Source organism: Arctopsyche grandis, chromosome 9 (assembly GCF_051622035.1).
Source record: "Arctopsyche grandis isolate Sample6627 chromosome 9, ASM5162203v2, whole genome shotgun sequence".
In the NCBI taxonomy this organism is placed as follows: domain Eukaryota; kingdom Metazoa; phylum Arthropoda; class Insecta; order Trichoptera; family Hydropsychidae; genus Arctopsyche; species Arctopsyche grandis.
This window is the reverse complement of record NC_135363.1, coordinates 12,548,934-12,570,229: the sequence shown is the minus strand read 5'-3', so window position 1 is coordinate 12,570,229 and position 21,296 is coordinate 12,548,934. Positions and strand designations below refer to the sequence as shown.

The 21,296-nt window shown below is 34.9% G+C and overlaps 2 protein-coding genes across 5 annotated transcripts; one reads left to right on the top strand and one right to left on the bottom strand.

Moving 5' to 3' along the window:
- Positions 1 to 8,689: 8,689 nt before the first annotated feature.
- Prosbeta1 (proteasome beta1 subunit) lies at positions 8,690 to 10,306 on the top strand. The gene is made up of 4 exons (XM_077438706.1): positions 8,690 to 8,891; positions 9,357 to 9,639; positions 9,719 to 9,853; positions 9,923 to 10,306. Exons 2-4 carry the CDS (start codon positions 9,369 to 9,371, stop codon positions 10,198 to 10,200), a joined length of 684 nt encoding a protein of 227 aa, XP_077294832.1. The 5' UTR covers positions 8,690 to 8,891; positions 9,357 to 9,368; the 3' UTR covers positions 10,201 to 10,306.
- Positions 10,292 to 19,503, bottom strand: LOC143917202 (protein MBD-R2-like). 4 transcript variants are annotated; one of them, XM_077438671.1, is made up of 18 exons: positions 19,364 to 19,503; positions 18,702 to 18,853; positions 18,026 to 18,264; positions 17,012 to 17,941; positions 16,792 to 16,918; positions 16,542 to 16,708; positions 16,080 to 16,463; positions 15,158 to 16,004; positions 14,865 to 15,075; positions 14,712 to 14,790; positions 13,503 to 13,751; positions 12,893 to 13,420; positions 12,756 to 12,816; positions 11,941 to 12,031; positions 11,630 to 11,868; positions 11,087 to 11,553; positions 10,890 to 11,015; positions 10,292 to 10,816 (listed from the first exon to the last, which is right to left on the bottom strand). In XM_077438671.1, the coding sequence occupies exons 3-18, from the start codon at positions 18,255 to 18,257 to the stop codon at positions 10,689 to 10,691; spliced, it is 4,866 nt and encodes a 1,621-aa protein (XP_077294797.1). In that variant the 5' UTR covers positions 18,258 to 18,264; positions 18,702 to 18,853; positions 19,364 to 19,503; the 3' UTR covers positions 10,292 to 10,688. The 4 variants fall into 4 exon arrangements, with proteins under 4 accessions (XP_077294797.1, XP_077294799.1, XP_077294800.1 ...); XM_077438673.1 differs by having other exon boundaries at positions 14,865 to 14,977; positions 15,624 to 16,004; XM_077438674.1 differs by having other exon boundaries at positions 14,865 to 14,977; positions 15,873 to 16,004.
- Between the last annotated feature and the right edge of the window lie 1,793 nt (positions 19,504 to 21,296).

The window sequence follows — 21,296 nt, the reverse complement described above, 5'->3', positions numbered from 1 at the left end:
GCGCGACCCCTCGCTCATTTTTTATGGCGTGCCCACTTTCCACCCCAACCACCCTAGCGTGGATTTGTAGAGGAGGAGGTCGGGGGGGGGGAGGATATGAAGCGTCCACCCACGTCTTCCACCCGCTTCGAACGCTCCTTCACCTCACACCGTACACGTACCCGACTATTAATTAATATCGTACGTTACTTACGGTGCTTTAATCATTCGGATTCCTCGTCGGGATGATTAAGTAACGTGTACGCAATCAATATTACTCCACTGAGTAGGCAGTAAGTGACCACCTACCACTGTTAATTAAAAAAGAAAATCGAAGACAAAACAATTATTTGTTCTATTCTATATAAATAATAGCACTCCATTATTCGAGATATTACTCCGACGACGAAAATTCGCCTAAATTTTTCTTTTGATATCGAGCAGTAATGGAAAACAGTAGGGTGGAGGAATGTGTGGATAGATGATGTATGTATTTGGTTATTTAATACCTGCGCCAGCAAACATCGTCAATATTTGCTGGAGATAATGCATATAAACAAAATCAAAGCTGAAGATAACTTCGATGTATATAGATATTTTTATTATAAAAAGTCACTTCTTAAATGAAATCTAGCCATTGAATGTCCCACTATTATATTTAAATTATTTGAAAATGTTGTCAATTTTGTTTCTATATAAGTATATAATTATATAACTACGTATAAGCAAATTTAAGAAGCAAGAAAAAAATTGCTTGAGAGAAAACGAATTAGCTCTTATTTACTTGAGGTATTGGTTCCTAGCTTTACTTATTTACGGGAGGCAAGATATTGTGTTTCGTACGACAAATATGACACATCTGTGAAAGTCTCACGATTCATATATCCATACATACAAGAAGACAATATCGTGGATGCAACGTTGAATGCTATCGATTGTATTTTCTCTTTAAAATAAACTATTGAGAAACCTCAACGATAAGCGGCGAAAAAACTCGCGTTTGATTGGTGGACGCATGCGCCATTGCGCAATCAGCATTAAAAAGCGCTTCTTGTTTTTTAGCCTAGAAAAGGTATGCTTGCACGTGATTGGTCCGAGCTGCCGTGCGATAAAAAAGCATCGGCCGTTGTCGCTTCTGATTGGTCCGATTTCTCCCCTCTCAATTTCCGATTTAAAAACCCGCTGAATAAAAAACTTTCTATTTATAAGCGAGCGCGAGCCGCGATAAAAACGATTCGAGGGGAGGGCGCGTCCTCAAAAATAAACCAATAATGCATCTCAACTGCAACGACACACGTGCGCGCCTCTATACGGGTACAAAAACGCGTGCCCCTCTTTTTTGGGTGTGTATGCACTTCTGGTCTTTGCGCCCATTTCCGGAATATTTTTTCCTCTTCTAGGTCTCGTTCACTTCGAACATTAAAAATCAAAACTAAATAAATTAAAGCACACATGGAAATAGAAATGTTGAAAATGGAGCATATTTACTAATCTAATATATAATTTCGAAAGAGACTGTATGTTTGTTTGGTTTGTAAAATTCGTGACGTTCAATTTAATAAAAAAAAAAAACAAATGAATTTTCAAATAAATTTAAATAAAATAAAACCATTCAAATAAATGAAATCAAATGTTTACTATTAGATTGGCCATGTTGAAGCGGTTTATATTACAAATACTTAGCGAAGCCGGGTAAAACCACTAGTCTAATGTATAATTTCGAAAGAGACTTTGTATGTATGTTTGTTTATTTGTTTGGTTCGTAAAATCCGTGACGTTCAATTTAGTAAAAAATAAATGAATATTCAAATACATTTACATATATAAAGTAAAACTATTCAAATAAATGTAATAAAATGTTTACTTTTAGATTAGCCATGTTTAAGCGGTTTATATTTCAAATACTGAGCGAAGCCGGGTAAAAACACTAGTATTTTTTATTTATATTGACATTACTCATATTCGAAGATCTTATGTATTTATTTAAATTGTTAGGCGATGAACATTAGATATTTATTTATTTGCACACATACAGAATAATATATAAACAAGAAAGCAGTATAGTGAAACAAAAAAAATAATAAATACAAATAAAAATATAATATTCCATGTGCAGTGAGCACCACATGGTAATAATATTAATATTAAATACGAATATAAAAATTTTGTATTTTCGTAAATAAAATGCGTATAATTGGATAAAATTTGAGTGGGAAATTTCTAAACAGATTTTGACATGATAATAATAAAAATCAATTTGGACAAATTGATATTAAATTAACAAGTAAATGTGCTCATCGATTATATGCGGGTCCGGTATTACGTATGTTTTGGTCGGCGTGTAGATATCTACCAAAACAGCTTTAATTAAATATAAAACATTTCTATTATTCGTAAATTATGTATGTAGATACCTACATACATATGTATGTATATAGGTACATATGTGAATACGCTTACATACATTGGAGACAATTTCTTTTTCGTACGGTTAGCATATCTTTATTTTTTGCGCTTGTCCGTCTTTTGGGAGACGTTTGAATGGTTTGCACATTTTGCCGTTTTTTCTCTTCCTCCCTTCTATTGAACAAATAACCTCCCGCATGCATGAAATGGTCCACAGATGAAAAAAATGTTGAAAGTTCTTCAAAATTGTCCGGTTTCTAGGAAAAAGGGATGAAAGCACATTTGAAGATATGAATGCGGTAGATTTAGTTTACTTCTTCGGCTTCTACATATTTCAGTACTTTTAAAAAGATTGTGCCGAGGAATTTCAAACGATTGTATGATGATTTGAGATCCAATGACAAGTAGGTACAATGATAAAAAAAATAGAATTTTAATAACGAGTATCCACAAGAGTAGAGTATTCTACTAGTAATACTACTAGTAACGAGTATCTACAACAGTACATCTACTAGTATTCACTTTATCTACCTATAATCATAATTCGATATTTTCTTGTATACCTACTTAGGTATATGTATCTAAGCAAGTAAATGAATACCTTTAACTACATATACTGGTACAAAAAAGAAAATAATTCACTTGTTTTCTTTTTTGTACTGAAAATCGTCTCTCGGAAAGTTCATAGATCCTTATCTAGTATTGTTCCAGAAACCGAATAATCCTTGCAATTTTTTTTTATTTTTCTAAATGCCCACATCTGAAAGCCAGCTGCAGTTGAGTATGGTCAAATTTCAAGTGACAAAACGTCCAGGATCGTTTTTTCTGTCGTCCGTCACACAAAGAGGGTAATAAGTGCCAATGGACGTTATTTATGACTCGGAAAAAACGCAAAAGAATCGATCATCGGCTCGAGCACACGTTTCTTAACACAAAAGAAATCGGTAGTCGAACTATCTAACTTTCAAAAAGGAGAAAAAACATTCCGAGAAATCGTGTGTGTCCATACCAAAACCATTAAAACGAGAACAAATATTGTTTAACCATGAATTATGATGAACGCATCTGAATTCATACTAACTGCGCTAGTGATTGGTCGCTCTCTCGTCGATTAATTTGTTTTTACGCGCCGCCTCTGTCCATATGGGCCAGTGGCGGCGGCAGGAAACGACTCCCCATTTTTTGAGAGTCACGCCGTGTCATAAATCACCGAGCGGCATGCCGAATGTGTCCCAGTAATTGGCATCCCGACCCGTAATTGGCACGCTGGCCCGCGCATTTGCAGCCCTGTTCAACAAACCGTCTTACAACGTCTTCCGATCCTCGCATCAACATCATTCATACAAATTAGGGATCATCCAGAGTTTGGTAAATGAACTCTGATTTTAAACTTCGTTAATAGATATTTTATGGTTTTTATTCCATTTTATTATACCTACTTCAATTTTTGGATACTTATTTAGTGCTGTCGTCCAATGGGTTTCCAGAAATCCTTTGTTCAAAATTAAAATTTCTAAAACTTTCGTTTCTTAGCAGTATATTCACTTTATCTATGTACGTAGTAACAATAGATGAAGTTCGAACTCGAAATTTTGACGGATTCGAACTCAGAATCGATCACTGATCACGTTTTCATGATCTAGTGTCATAATCTATTAGCGGAAGAATATTTTTGAGAACATGATACAATGAACATGAACATGAACATGAGAACATGATAAATGATACAGATACTTTATGATAAATTAGACTCGATGATAATCGAGTATTTGGTTGAAGCGTTGATAGGAGAAAGAGTTTTGTATATACAAGATTTTTTTAATTGGAAATTCGTTAAAACTCTACTGTTTATTTATGAAGGTCAAGTTGTCTAAGATTATTTGGAATCTATCTATGTATAAGATCTATATTACTTACTGTGTGCTTTCATTCTAATCTTTCTAGTGATAGACGTGGGACGAGTTTCCATTCGGTTTGTAGCGACCTTTCAATGTCTCTCGGGACTTTGAGGGAGTGATGATACAAAAACACACACTGTCAGCTTTGATAGCCACTAATGAACCCGAGTCTCACGGGATCGTACCCTGGACCTCGAGGTATTTCCGCGACCAGATTTTACTCTTAGCCGGTGGACTTCCTACTCCCCGTTTCCCATAAAAAGTGTTGTTCACACTTGGTAACCTACTAACGAGCACGTGTGATCATCAACGACGTAAATATACCTTAAAAAAAATCTAAATTTTCAAAACTTTTCAAAATGGAAACTATGATATATTATGTGCCTACTTGCACAATGTCGGTGTATCTATTTAATAAAAACTATCAATTATTTACAGTCGAATGAAAATGTTTTTCGATGCAGTTTGCAACGCAACTGTCGCTTTCAGATGCATTTATTTTGACCGGACACAATGCAATGTGCAAACAATTTCAAGGGTAGACTTTTGCATATGTCGACATGTGTGCATAAAGGCTTGTCGGACTTTACCTGCTAAATTGAAAAGGGTATCTAAAAATGCAAAAAAGTACATCATCTGCTTTCACCTTTCGTCTTCGAATGCAATCGAACGATTGTGTGGAAACATAACAAGAATTTGAATCAGTGTTTCTGCTACTTTTTCCATATTTGTATGTATGTACATACATATGTATCTATCATATTTTCAAATAAATTTAATAAAACACCCATAATAACTAGTTTCAATATGAATCTTTTGAGTTATTATTGGGATTCTTAGATGTATAAAAATCGGAATTCAACCGAATGGCTGATTTTAAATGGCTAATCTACTAACATTTTGTTAGTTTTGTGCTGTTTTTCAAGTGACTTCAAATAAAAAGCTTATAAAAAATACATTGAAATATGCATGTATGTATGCCGAAAATATGTCGCTGTAATTTTTTTTATAAAATCTCGATATATGGTACAGCAGTTTGACGTTTTTTGGCTTTTTGGCAAGCAATGTGTGTTCAATTGTAACTTCATACCGAACGGAAACTCTTTACAAGACTATTGTGTCTTCCATTCTTTTTTTTTCTTACTACTTTCTTTAACTTTTTTTTAAACTTCATAAGTGCTTGACATCCAACTATGAAACACTGGGTGTTTTCAAAATTTGTAAATTAATTTTCTTCTCTTCGTTATATTTAACTATTAATAATCATTAAATGAAACGCCTCGAAACTGAGGTTTTAGTTGAGCTGACAATATTTTAAATCTTACTTGTTTATTTATTCCCAAAAATGAAAACATTTAAAAACGAGATTAAATTTTTACATGATCAAAAAACTTTATCTATTCTTTATCTAGTAAAAATTTGGTTACAAACATACAAATGTTTCTCACTAAAACTTCATAATAATTTGTGAAAAAAATCTGCAGACATATGTATATGTATGTGCTATTTGAAAGTGGCGGAAGTCCAATTTTCAGTTCAAAAACCTTATTTCTGTTTAACTTAATTCACAAATTTTTATCACTTCTTTTAATTCGATATGTCCAGAATCTTGGAAAAGCAGAATAAACGTATGAAAGGCCACCAGTATTTTTAAATATTGTTTAGCACAAAATATTATATTTAAAGTTTCTCGAAATGAAGAAATGGGAAATTATGCCAATTTCAATTATAATGGCTCATTTATAGTAATTAATGGCCAGTTTAAATGTTCACACTCGCAAATATAAAATTTTATTTCATAATTATCTAAGTACATATATATTCATACATAGAATATTTTATTTTATTTAACACTTATCATCCACACGGTAGAATCTAATGCAACAAAAAAAAAAAAACACCTTTTCGATAAGAAGCATAGAAAAACCTACAATAGACAAGTTGTAACGCGAAAAAGGGATGAATCGATTTTATAAAGTTTTATAGAAATTCAAATTCTAGGCAAACAGTTCATAAGGTATAAAATCGCTCAGCTATATTGAAATGTTTCAATGACAAACAACATAGCTTTCGATGAATAAATAATCAATTTTACATAATATGCATTGTGGTGTGCACGCCATGTGCTACTACACTTTCACTGCACAAAAGGGTACCCATCTATGACTAAATTTGAATTAAAAATCAACAGCAGGATAAACGAAAAAAATAATTTTGAAAGTACCTATGTTTATGTGCACAAATTTATTTAAATCAATTTATTGTATTATTTTACAAATGATAGTGGTATTTAAAAAGTCGTATTATATTACACTGTGGAAACTCAACAGAATTCTGTTGAGTTTCCACAGTGATGAAAATTTAAATAGGGTGCACTCGTCAAGGTATTTTCAAAGGTCGTCGGTGTCAATCAAAATGCATTTAAAAAATGCATAAAGTTCAGGTGGCTGTCACCAGTGGATCCGTTGTCTGCTAACGCCCTCGCAGACTGCATAAAACGTCTTCAATATGTAATTTTACGACCTTTATCAATCGTCTCCTTCAGGGATAAACAACTAGTTTCCGTATATAAATTTAAATACATATATCCTATCTACATTTCAACACAAATCTGTTGAAAAATAGTTTCGATAAAAATACAAAGCATTCGACAAAATCAATATGATAATTTGTAAACGCGAAATACACTTAATAGGTAAATAGCAAGAAAAATATTGTGCACTTTACGACAGAAAGTGAGATACCCCTGTCAAATATCATCACATCAGCCGCACGTCAGCGTTGACTAATCGGACGTGCTGAAGTACGACGGTGTACGTTGACAGCTTGATTGACTTTTGTGCACTTCTTTATAATTCGCCATTTTATTGAGTGACAAAGCACGCGACCCAATACACAAATATGTCCATCAAGGGAAAATACGTCAAATTCGTAACGGGGAAATTATTGTTTTGATATTGGTTGTGTCTATCCAATACATACCTACATATTGAGGAGTGAGGATCTAAAAGGCAAATCTTCGATATCAATTATCTAGATATGAGCTAGGTACCTTAATTAATGTGTTAATATTTGTTTACAAGATATTTGACCAGCAGAATTAATGGTCAGCATATAATGCTTTGAACAAAGTAGTCACGAGTTTAAATCTCACTGGTTTCTCATGGCCGGACCATGGATTTGTGACTCCAGGTCGTTCGTTTCCGGTCGATTTTCATTTAAATGGTTCCAGCAAATTTGGAAACCTCACCCATTTTCTCACAAATCTCGAGTTTTCCGCAATGTCGAATTTCGCTGATTTGTATAAAATGCAAATTTACAAATTTTACCATAAATGTCTCTGTAGATGTTAATTGATATGAATTTTGGTACTGAGCTTCGCTGGATTGTTTAAAAAAATACTGCGAATTTACAAATTTGACCAAAGATGTCTCTTTGGATGTTAATTTAATAAATAGCTCCTTGCAAAATGTTATGCTGCTAAATGGAGAAGAGATCGTTTTAGATAGCTTATTGTTTACAATGGTTGGTAATTTGAATTTTGGGGTCTAAAAATAACATTAATATGAGCATTGTATAACCAAAATGCTTGTCTTTTTATTTCTATTTCAGTGACTCTGTGACGAGTACTTTGTGACCAGTAATCACCGAACCATAATGAACGTATGTACATATTTGAGAACATACATTGTACATACTATACAATATATATGTATGTATGTATGTTCTCAAAAAATGATGATAAATATGGAAACAACAGGTAATCTAGGATTTTACGTAGTAAAAATAATAACAATTAATAGAATTTTTAAATTTTATTTTACGATACTTTGAACACATACTCGTAGAGGAAAAACTATTGTAAATGTTCATGTCTATAGTTTTTGTCCCCTTGGATTTTAAAGCTTTAATCATTTACCAGTAATCAGTAGACCTCGTGTGACCGGGGCAATATCATTTTAGGGTGGGTCAACTCACTAATAGTATTAGTATAAATAAAATAATATCTTAAGACTAACGGAAATAAAACGGAGGTTCTTTTCTTTTACTATCAACCTTAAATATGTTAGAGGGACAGTTTTGGTCCTCACGGTTCATTGAAAATATTTACTCTAATATAAAATATCCATTGATTTAATATTAATAATTACAATCAATATACCCTTCTTGTTTAAAAAATAACTTAAATTTTATAAATTACATATAATAATTCCTTGAACAATATAAAGAATTTGCCCATTTTGGCCTATGAAATGACCTTTTTTATTTATGCTATTATTAGACAATTCCTAAATCCTAGTTATCATTACACAAGTTTCCCCTATAGCCATTTCTTTTACAAAAATCTATTTGGTCAATTACTATAGACCAAACTGCTAACTACGATCTTTTTTTCCCTATTTTAGTATTTGAATACCATTCGAATCCAAACAGAACGATATATGACAATAAATTGACTAAAAAAGCAAATTCGACAATTGCATGACATGAGAATTATTCATCGGATATGGTCGATATAAAACGCTATTACGACCAGCACGCTAGCAGTTGCCGGTGTTGCGTCGTGACTTGACGTTTCGGCAACTTTTAGACTCATCTTTATCGAAGGTATGCAACTTATAACTCTTAACAACTTCATCAATATTATTCCATTCAATTTACAATTTAAATAAAACACCATTTTAAATCAATCATAATCTCTAATATTTTAAGTCTTGCATAGTAAGCCATGGCAAGGATGACCTGTCAAAAATACAAATGAATAGAATTCTATTGAGAATTTGAATACAAATACACCAAAACAAAACACTCACATTTTATTTTTAATGTGTAAATCATACAACACGACAAAAACAAAATAATTTGTATTTATTAGTAAATGGTTTGACCTAACCTAAAAATTGTACATTACATAGCTAGAAATTGTACAAATGATGCACAAATTCTTACACACCGTGTTGTATTTGCAATAAATACTGTAATTTGTGTATATGCATCGTATTGTATGTTGTTATTAAATCTAACACAGTTGAGTAATACTAAACCACAGAATGATGTTCGTTTTTATTACAGTAGTACAAGATCATGCCCGCGATGAACAATCAATACGTGCAAGACATCTCCGGCTGCCAACCGGATTGGCTCACAGCTGAACACAGCACCGGTACTTCCATCATGGCTGTTGAATTCGCCGACGGAGTAGTCATCGGTGCCGACTCCCGTACCACGACAGGAAGCTACATCGCCAATCGAGTGACAGACAAACTGACCCCCATTACCGACCACATCTACTGTTGCCGGTCTGGTTCAGCCGCTGACACCCAAGCCATAGCTGACGTCGTCAAATATCATCTCAGTGAGCACAAACTCAATTTTAGTACGCTGCTTTATAAATATCTCAAAACTTATACATTACTTATCATTGAATTTCGCAGAGCTTCTCAAGACAGAACTTGGAGAGCAGCCATTGGTGGCGACTGGAGCTTCTATATTCCGTGAATTGTGTTACAGTTATCGCGACTCGTTGATGGCTGGAATATTGATCGCTGGTTGGGACAAGCGATTGGGAGGTATGAATTGTTGAAAGTGACTTATGGTTTGTTTTAATCGGATATTTTAATGTATTGTTCAATTTTAAGGTCAAGTGTATTCGGTGCCTGTTGGTGGCATGTGTGTACGTCAACCTTGCTCCATTGGCGGATCTGGTTCGTCTTACGTGTACGGTTACGTCGACGCTAACTTCAAGGAGGGCATGACTGAAAAGGAAGCTGTGGATTTTGTAACTAAGACCCTCAGCTTGGCTATGGCTAGAGACGGTTCTTCGGGTGGTGTCGTCAGGTTAGGTGTTATCACAAAGGAAGGTGTCAAGCGATCTGTCGTGCATGGTGATGTACTTCCAAAGTTTTACGAAGGATAGGTTAATATGGTTCCGATTGTTTCATCAATGCTTATGTTTAATTTTTGTGTATTCACTTCCACTTATTGATTTTTTAAAATAAACTACATTTCTATACTTAACAAGTTTTATTTGTTTCTTTTGTCATCGTAAGTCTAATCATATTAATATGAAATTAAAAATATGTAACGGCTTCCCCGATTTTTCAACAAATCAAAGCTTCTTTTATACATTGTTGTAGTATTGAAATATAAAATACTAATTGTTAAATTTTAATCAAACTTTCAATATTAAATTTTGAAATGTTTCAATTCTAGTCGAGTAATATTAAACATTATCGTTCTTTATAATATAGGCAGACCGGGAAGCAGTGTAATATAAAACTAATCCCTTAAAGAAAGAAAACAATAATACAGACTAGTTTCTTAAAATTAAAAATGTAATTAAAATTACACAGTAATATAATTTTTAATGTACATTTCAGATCGTACATTTTATCTATTGAATGATTAACTGATGCTGCCGAGCTCTTCTAGGGTTACGAGGTCTCTCAGTATCATTTGAATGGTTTGTTTGGTACGTGGGAAATGCTCTGGGGTTTCGTCATCATCAAACGAAGGATCCTGAGATTCTAATTCTAAAATTCAAATATATAATTCAGCATCACAAAATCAAATAAAATTGTTGATTAATGAAAATTCGATCAATACCTGCAATCTGTGCTTCGATCGAGTCGAGCCTGGCCTCTAACAACACCTGAGTCCTCTCAATGTGTTGCAGCAGACGAATTCGACACTCGGAAGATTCTATGGCGGCTTCAGGTTGCGGAGCTGACACTGAATATATATAGTGAAGATTAATTTGTATATAAACAACAATGTATAAAAAGTTTAATGTAAGTATATACTTTGAACAGATTTGGTGAGTGACTCTAGTTCAGAGCTGGACAGCGGCAAGTCGATGGATGTTCCACCAGGGCTTGCCAACAAATTCGAGAATATGTTAGACGGCACCGAACCGTTGACTAAATCACACTTTCCATTATTCAAGTGAGGTTCTGCAATGCCATTGTTCTGAAGCATTTCCGGATCGTCCTTTATATTATTAGCTGCTTCGGTGATGTGATCTAACAACTGATCAAACTTATCGTTTTTCTCGGTAGTATCGATACTATCGGAATTGACATCCAATCTTTCATTTGGTATTAAAGGTTTTTCTAAATCAACAGTGTTTATTATACTCTGACTGTTGATAGAATTCATACTAGATATGTCAATATTTTCTGATTTAATTCCGACTGTGTTGTTATCGTTGTAAGCCAAATTATTTTCCCATGGTTTGGACCACAAGTAAAGCTTTGGATGATCCTTATTCCTGTAATGTTACAATTTTATTTAAACCGTATTACATATTATTAAGATTAACTGTAACATAAGCGCTTTGAACTTACTCTGCGACTTCCATCTTGCATCGCAAAGAATGCATGAGATCTTTCAATTGGAGTAAATTTGCGGTGAGTTCGTGACTTTTACGTAAGAGATTCGCACGGGGGATATCTATAGCGGGATTAGCCCCGGACGCTCGGGGCAAGCGTCCTTCGTACAACCATTCCTGGTCGTGTAAATACTTCTGCGACTTGCGTCCTCGGTAAGGTTGTAAACATATCAAACATACATATTTTTCAGGCACCTAAATTGGACATATGCTTGTTAAAGCACACAAATCAAATAAGTAATGTATTAAATATAAATTTAAACAAACCTCGGATTCTCTTTCAATATTATGGCACATAGCATGCTGCCAACACAGGCACAATTCACATTGTATCATCAAGCCGTCCTCTTCACAGAAACTGGAAATCATTATTTTGTTAAAATATATCTTATATATGAAATGAAAACTGTTCGTTGTGTGTTATTCGTTTCTTATTGACTGTCGTTAAATATATATTTTTTTCGATTCAAATAAATTTAATAAAAAAACAAACAAATGAATGTTTACAATTATATTTGCCATGTTTAACCGTTTGCCCGCGGCCGTCTTCTATGGAAGCTTTGCGCGACAAGTCTGTAGCGCGGCTGTCTTCCATGGAATTTCTGAACTTTGCACGGGAGTTTGAGCCTTATATGCGCCTATTTCAACTGTTTTAAGGTTCAAAATTGGTTGAATATATTACTGAGAGTTGAGTGCCATCTATTCAATTTGCTTAAAATTCATATATACCAGTCAAAATTAGTTTTTTGTGGAACCATACTGAAACCTCGTTTATGTGACGTCACGTCTGTTGAACAATGGTGACGATACGTCTCAATTGTATGAAGAATGATTATTTGACAATTAAGCCAAAACTACGAGATATATTATGTATTTTATTGTTTAAAATAATACTTTATGTGTTGATTAACATATCTGGTTATTTGAGTAAATATTAAAATCTGTATTTAAGGTCGAAAACTCGATTGCCAAATTCGCGAAAAAGGTGCAGCGTACAAGGCTTGTTCGCTATATTTATTGCCGCGGGCAAAGGGTTAAGTGGTATATATCTTTTATAAGGTCTGTAAATGAAAAAAACTAACCCGCAATGACAGTTAATGATCTCTTCTCTTTTCATTTGAACAATTTTAATTTTTTCACCGGCTGCAATAAAAAAAAATATATCAAAAAAAAAAATTGTTTTTATGTATTTCATTTTAAAATTTTATAATGATCATACTTTCAGTAATAATCGTAGAAGAATGATTGCTTTCTTCTTTTTCTTCCTTAATTTTTACAAGATGAGCTTCAGTCTTGATAGTAAAACCATGTTCAAAGCTTCTATTTCCCATTTGATCGACTAAACCGAAGCTGGATCGAGTTTCGTCGTGGTCCGTAGTGGGAGTGTCCCACGCATAAGGGAAATTTCGTATTTTCTTTTTCTTTGATCTAGCTTCTTCTAACTGTTCAGGCAATTTCTTTTTATGCGATCGCTTCACCTCGGGGCGGGGTGTGAAGTACCTAGACGTATTATAGTTGTACACTCCCTGATTCTTCCTGACGTCAGATGTCTCTCCCCAAGACGTTTTCGGACAATGGTTGGGTTCCTCCATAGAAACATTGTGATCTTTATATCCTTGAGGTGTAAATGTGTAATTAACATTAGCCTCGTTCAAAGCATTCGGAGAATTCATTTGATTAGCGTTCCATGTCTGATTGAACGTAGACTCATCGTCGGCATCCGATCTTCTATTAACAGACACCGAATCTGTAAAATAATCCATCATAAAATACACATTTGAAATAGAAGTCATAAACATCATGGATTAATAATAACATATCATGTTTACCAAAGTACTTGTCAACTTCGCTTTTAAACTGGTTTTTGCAAACTAGCACAGGTGACTCTTCTACAACAGTACGAGCATATGCCAAATCAGCAACATTTGGTGTGTCGCCGAAGAATTTGCACATTTCTGGATGATAATGTTTTATGTGCATTTGCAAGAGGTTGTCTTTGCGGAAGTTTTTGAAGCAACCTTCTTTAGGACATCTCAATAAATTATCGATAACTTGCACTTTCAACGCACCGACAAATACTAAAAAAAAAAAAGAAAAATTTAACAAATTATAATGCAAAATATATAGATAGTTAAGTTGTAAAAGTAATGGATTTGATAGAATGAATGTAAAAAAAATATTATCTTGATTATATATTACTTAGTTCTTATAACAGTTCTCGAAAAGATTGTAGTATTATTATACACCATATTCTGCAACCTTTTTTTTATATTCCAATCCTTTTTCCTTGCATCCTTATTTGATGTCACCATTAGAGCCCGGCAACACCGAGTGACTTGTGACTTTGTTGCGCAACCAGATCAAATGTATGCAGTTGTATGGAGAATGCCACACCAGGTAAATCGCTGGTTTCTCAAGTCGTAAAGTTATCCGACCAGCGAGATCAGTTGCTGGCGTTTGGTCTGGTCACGGGGATTTTATTACTTGAGCAACCATAGTGATTCCTCAAAATGTATAGCATTGTATTGAAGGGGGCCACATTTGGTGTTTAGTTGCCGGCGATTACATAGTGAAAAAACTACGAACACTTGTAAATTGAGTTACATATTGAACTCTTATAGTTATTAGTTATTCTTGGTCGCTTCTGGTTGCCTGGGTTTGGTGACCAAGAGTGACCATGAGCAACTATGCTTGGCAAAATCACTTGCAAGTCACCCAGTGTAGCCCCGCTAGTAGAGCCGGACCACACTGGGTAACTTTTTTGAGGACGACCAGACCAATTTATTCAGTTGGATGGGGCGTGCTACACCCGTCAACTCTTGGTCGCTCACATTTCCATACATTTTTTCTGGTGGCGCGACTAGTCGGCCGACAAAGTTGCTCGGTGTGGCCCAGCTCTTGGGTGTATGCTTCCATAGACGATTCATGATGAAAAAAATATTTCTAGTCATGAAGCAAAGACGCTCGAAAATCGAGTACGCAACAAACATTTACAAAACCTGTAAGATTTTCGAAAACGACAATAATAAATATCTCACCAAAATCTTTTCCATGAAAAGACGGAGGTTTCACTTCTGCGACAACTCGTGGAGGCGGTATAACAACGACCGGTTTAGCCTGGAATTAAATTCTGAATTCATTGAAATGCTCTTAATATAACGTTCAATGTAGATAATGTTGTGGGGGCTGACCTTCTTCGCCTTATTGGCCATGTTCACACAAAAATCAACGCTGTTATTGACCGGCGAAGTTGTGCTCACATCCCAACCTTTCCGACGGGCTTGCTTGCGATGAGCGCTAAAATCTAAAAGACCGAGAGCGTAAGGTTCCAACTCATTTTGATCGGGTTCCATTAACCGCTCCTGCATTTCTGTTCTCGTGCGGTAACGTCGTCCAATTGGACTGTTAAACAAAATTACAAAAGAATGTTTAATGAACAGCGCGCACCATCAATAATGTAGTTCAAATTTTACTCAACAATTACCACACGATAACGACATCCCACTTGCAAGCTGAGTTATTGATGCATCGTTTGGTCAGAAGTTTTCTCCAACCAGGCGGAAGACGGTGGTCTTCCACTTGAATAGTTACTCGACCGGATTTCGAGTCAGGCGCTGATTCCGATTCGATCACAATGCCGACCGGCTGGTCGTTCACCCACCGACAACACCAATCTCGATCACTGGCACGTAAAGTGAATTTAGACGAGATAGATTTGTTCGAAGGAGAGTTGGTGAGATAATCGGTGAGAACAGATTTTGAAGTAGAAGTACTCGTCACAGTTTGAGCGGGCGTTTGACCCGCGTTACTGATTGATTTTAGCAGCGTATTGTTTGCAATGGGATTCGGTGACAATGTCAATGCATGAGAGGTAGGAGAACCCAATATATTCAACGGAACAGACTTGTTTATGATTTCTAGCGCTTGTGAAGTTGAGGGTGTTGTCTCACATTTGACAGTATCATCAAATGGCTCAGTTTTAATATCGCTTAATTCTGCAGTAGCGACATTCTCCAATATGGATGTTTCGGGGGTTATTATAGGCTCGTCATACACTTCTTCTTTTATTTCGATTGGAGGCGGTGATGTTGGTTTGATTAAAGATTTTGGCGAGTCTATGCTATCCGGCACATCGATTTTTAAGCTTTGAGATAAAGGATTAATTAAGAGTATGTTAGAAATTTGTGTAGCAGGATTACTGTGCTTTTCAGAAGAAGCAAATTGCGAAGTGTCAGGTTGAGGAGGTGTTGCTTCCGAATCGACTTCATTTTTTATAGGAGGCTCAATTTTGATTGGTGATTCCATTTTCTTTTTAATCTTTTGTACCGGATCTGTAATAATTATAATTTGTATCCACTGATAGCATTAAACAAATACAACATTAAATAAAACTACAAATCAATTACCTTTAATTAATGAATCTTCTTCGGGTTTAATTTTTCTCTTCCTACCCCGACCATCTTTTGTTACACTGATATTGACTTTCGTATCTTCGGATACCGGAATTTCTTTTTTCTTCTTACGTGCAAAAAACAATTCCTTTACATCAATCTTCTTTTTTAAACTTCTCCTTTCTTCTTTCGTCCCTAAATGGTCTCGTTTGGGATCAAATAAGTGATTTTGCAAGGGAGTTGGTGACAGTACTGAAGTTACTGGAACAACTTTCCGTGTAGCAGATGCAGTGGATGTGGTAGAAGTTGACACACGACTAGTCTGAGCATTCATTTTAGACATCATTGCAGCCTTCGTCACGCGTGTAAAACCATCATCAAAAGCCACTTCATATTGGCCTTCATTTACAAATAAAAATAAGATTGTAAAATAATACTACTGATGAAAAAAATCATCTCAATAAACATTATAGTCACCATTGGATAAAACTTTTTGTACAGTAGCAGGAAAACGTTGATTATTCGACCATCTTGCTAGGCATCGTTCCCCCTCTTCATACGTAAGTGGTTTCACATTCAGAGCCGGCGGAGTTGGATCCACAATTCTTATTCGTGGACTCCACATATAAATCCATTCATCAAATCTACAAAAAAAAACACGACAATGAAACAAAAAGTTAAAATTTAGCATAACACATAGAAATAATTCAGCTTAGAAATAATTCACCTCTGTGACCAATTGTCATAGTGAATGAGGACTTCCATTTCATCATGATCCACTTCCACAACACGGGCAGGATACCACATATCATTAAAATCTTTAGCTTCAACTCGAGATCCTTGCACCAACATACCTATATTAAAAACACGCAAATGTTAGTTAAAAAAAATATAAATCAAATGTACATTTGTACATATAAAGTAATTGAAAGAATAAATAGAAATACCTTTTTCTGATTTAGTACCAGTACTTAGAGATCTTTCGTCAGGTGTGCTTTTCGAAGTCGACTTTTGCTTTGAAGACTTTGATTTTGAGCGAATTTGATTTTTTTGTGCCAACGGACTACGACGTCTAGGCCGCCCCACACTTCCAACCTTCGACTGATTTTTGGATATCGGTTTCATCGGTTTTGAAATCATATCCTTTAGCATTTTATTCGACTCCTCATCGGATTCGCTTTTGCTTTTGAGCTCATCTTCTGTGTTTACGCTATTTATACTGATATTGGGAGAAGTTATTTCTGCATTTTTATGTGTTTCAAATAAATTTTCAAAAATACTATCGATTTCAGGAATAGGATGGCATTCATTCATTGGAGAATCTGTACTTTTTGGATCCAATATATCTTGATGATCTTTGTCCGCATCGATAATTTCACCATACATTTCCGACATATTTTCTTCTACAGTATTCTTAGAAGATTGTTTCTCACTCATAGATGTGTCTTCGCATGGTATTTTGACATCCTCTTGTTCAGTAATATTTTCTACGGGTTTGGGATTCTCTACTTTAATTTCGACATTAACACAAGGCTTGACAACTTCCGGCGAACATTCGGACATTTCAATTAAAGACTCGGCAGCCGCCGTTGAAGATTCTTCCATTTTTTCAAGATCATTCGTTAAAGACACATCTTTATCTACACATTCTAATTTTTCTGCATCATCTTTTGGCAATACTACTTCCTTTTCTAAATCTTTGGTATCGTTATTATCAATAGACAAATCAGTATTTGGAATGGCGTCCGATTCGCCTACATTTTCAACAGAGCTTTCGACATCCATAGTGTTTAGCGGTGCAACATCCAAGGATGAAAACTTGCTGTCTAATTCCTCTAAACGAGTTATTCCCCAAGGAAATATGGTAGGAATAGCATCTGCAAATACAAATATTTTAAAATGATATATCACTGTCAACAAACTTTCAGCTTATACAAAATTTTGCTACACAATTTACATACCAGATTTCAAAGCAAATGTGGAAGCTTTCAATGCTTCAAAGTCTACTCTCCTAAAATGTCTAGAACAAACCAAACAATGTTTTCTATCTGTGTCTTCACTGAGACGAGATTGTATCAACCATTTGATCTTTAATCCATCATCCTTGGGCAATTTATGAAATGTAACTCCTTTATCTTGTTCACGTTCTGCAGACGATTCACAAGTTTCTACCCAACATTTTCTAATGCGCATAATGAATCTGCAAACAAAAGACAATTAAATATTTTAAAGTAAATTATCGACAATGGTAAGTAACTGTTTGGTGCAATTGTAAGAGTTGAAAAACGTGCTATTAATGATTGTTTACACTGAACGATACAAATATGAATTTAATATAAGAGATTCTCAAATTTTTGAAAATCGTCATTGAAAAAAAATGATTAATTACTAACTAGAATTATGCAATGATAGATTTCGTTATAAAGCAATAAAGATGATGAATATATATATATATATATATATATATATATATATATATATATATATATATATATATATATTATAATAATGATATCGCAGTAGCAACAGTGTACATATGTATGTTGAAGTGTCATTCATTTTATTTACATGTTATTCACACAAAAAATGTTATTCACATTCCGTGCATGTTATGGATTTTCGTCCATATTGACTCACGTTTACACGGTGCAGCCTCATGGCAATTGGAATGTAATTAACGAGCGACATATATCAACCAAGTTCACTATTCGTCATCGTCACATACGCAATGTGAAGTTTTACAAAGATTATCTTTATTACTATACACTTTTCTCTTCAGAGTTTGTGATCTGCAAATATTTAGAAAAAATTAGTTTAAACAGTGGAATATAAATATTACACCCACACACTATACCAAAACAGGCTATATACAAAATTTTGAAATCAATGCTTATCAATACGTTAGTAATAGAAATGGGTGGCATAAATTTTTTTTGTATGTATACAGACATATATATATATATAAAGGGAAAAGCATAATGAAAAAAAAGACTAATTGGAAAAAAATAAGAAATGAACGTGTTAGGTTGGTAGACATGGAGGATGACGACAATTATATTTTGATGTTGTAAGAGAATGGAATATTTATGAGCGAGTATCTGTCAGATTTGGCGGTCATTTGGGAGTGTCAAAGAACAAAGCGGACGAGCCGAGCCGGTAATGCGTAATCGGCGTATTGCGGTATCGGAGAGTAAATTGCGAGTTACGATTTGCGATCGTATCGCCGAAGGGCTGAAGGGCTGAAGGGCGACGGGGGGACGCGGGGGGATTCGAGGGGGCGCACCTCCTCGCCTCTTCACCTGGGCTGGTCGCGTTGGAAACTCTCGACACTCTCGACTCTCCTCGCGAAGCAAAGCGCAACGCGCACCAACAACAGGCACGCGCACACTGCTGCCAACGCATGCTGTCACCACTCACCACTCGCCACTCAACACTCACTGCTGCCAGCTGTTCGTCTTCCATTACGCGTTCACGAACGAATAGTTTTAAACGTCATATAACAACTATTGCATTGATAGAGAAATCTTCCCACTTCACACTAAGCAAAATTACATTTGAATTTTGTTTCAATTCTGACTGAGAAGGATGTCGACGTGCTATTCAAAAGAACGATTATCATTGCACCATATTTCACGTAATGGTATATTCAGTGGTATAGTGTTAAATAAAGAAGCTCCCCCCCCCCCCCCGCATCTTTCCTTACTAAAAAAAAGGTTGTATCCTAATATTGGTACTTCAAATATTTATTAAAAAAATCAAATAATAATTAACAAATATTGTTGAAATTATGATGTATTTTTTTATATTTTATAAAAACTTCCATAATGCATCCTCTTCAACATCTTGGGTCTTGCAAAACCCGTGTTAACAACATTTCCTAAGTCAACAGCAACATTTCCTTTTAGCAATGCTAAAACCATATACATATGTCAAAAAACTATCAAATTTTAGCATGTGAATTTAGATATGACTATTCATTTAACCCGAGTTCCCTCATTTTTCTATCAAGTGCGTATGGTCAATAGTTCAAAGAATGTTTTCTTTCAAAGTTTTGTGTGGTTTTAGATAAAAAAAAAACCAATGAATTTCATTAATAAACATCTTTTAAGTTTTGAATGTGCTTAGATTACTTTTCGATTGTGGTAATCGAGTGTTAGAACGAGAGTCTGCTCAAAATATTTGGAATATAAAATTTTATGTGAAATTTTAGTCGAAATATTTTTTAATTGTACTCGAAAAACAATTTTTATATCTATCAAAGTGCCAGGGCGGCAACCTGGTTCAAAAAGAAGTACCAAGGTGGCGATCTGGCCCGACTAAAACACTGGGTAAATTTAAATTGCTTAAACAGTGGGGACATTGCAACAAGTATGGAAATATAGAAAACCTCCGAGACCACGATAAAAATTATAACAAAAACAAGTTTTTACAGCAATAAGTAAATTATACATCCGAACTTATGTGTTCGAACGTAAATAAAAAAATAAAAATCGTACTCTCGGGAGGTGTACTGCAGAGCCACGCAACCTCTTGATATTCGCGGAACACATTGTTTACGACACGTAGAGTTTGTCAGCTATGTACATGCATATGTACTTTATCGGCAGTTGCTAGCTAGTCAGCCAACCCGTTATTTCATTCGGACAGTATCCACAAGACTTCTCACTGCTACTTTTTTTTCTTATTACAAAGTTTTTTGAATAAGTAGTTCACATTAGTGCCCAATCTTCATGTTGGCTTCACTCCATGATAAAAACTTCTTGTTCAAAAATAGCAGGATGAACATGACATACATGATTCATCACGTTACGGCCAAATTAAAGAGCAGGTAAATCGATATATCACCATAAAAATCGAAATTGAATAGTTTAACTGATAATATGACTAGATATCCTCACCCGAGTTGAAGAATTCACTTATCTTGCGACTTAACAACGCACTGTATACCTTTTTAATATGAAAGAAGTATTGTATTTGTTCTTAACAGTATTTTTTTTTTGATTAAATAGATATATGGAGGATGAACGAATGAGACGACTGGCATGTTAATGCACGTGTTTATTATATGACAGCTGAAGACAGAGTGAGTAGTGGCTCTCCAAACCCAGCCGGGTTGGTCCCCACTCGCAGGAAGGCAACCAAACTCGACCATGTCGTATAAGCGAGCCGCCACAGATACATATAAAATTTAGTAGGGAAAATACTAATCTTTTGGCCATAAAAAAGTTGATG

What these genes read in the sequence shown, in the direction of transcription:
- Prosbeta1 (XM_077438706.1), top strand. Translation starts at nt 9,369, where the DNA reads ATGCCCGCGATGAACAATCAATACGTGCAAGACATCTCCGGCTGCCAA. An exon ending in CGTCGTCAAATATCATCTCA is followed by an intron (nt 9,640 to 9,718) that starts GTGAGCACAAAC and finishes TGAATTTCGCAG; the next exon opens with AGCTTCTCAAGACAGAACTT. An exon ending in TTGGGACAAGCGATTGGGAG is followed by an intron (nt 9,854 to 9,922) that starts GTATGAATTGTT and finishes TTCAATTTTAAG; the next exon opens with GTCAAGTGTATTCGGTGCCT.
- LOC143917202 (XM_077438671.1), bottom strand. Translation starts at nt 18,257, where the DNA reads ATGCGCATTAGAAAATGTTGGGTAGAAACTTGTGAATCGTCTGCAGAA. An exon ending in ATATTGAAAGAGAATCCGAG is followed by an intron (nt 11,869 to 11,940) that starts GTTTGTTTAAAT and finishes TGTCCAATTTAG; the next exon opens with GTGCCTGAAAAATATGTATG. An exon ending in GATCGAAGCACAGATTGCAG is followed by an intron (nt 10,817 to 10,889) that starts GTATTGATCGAA and finishes TTTGAATTTTAG; the next exon opens with AATTAGAATCTCAGGATCCT.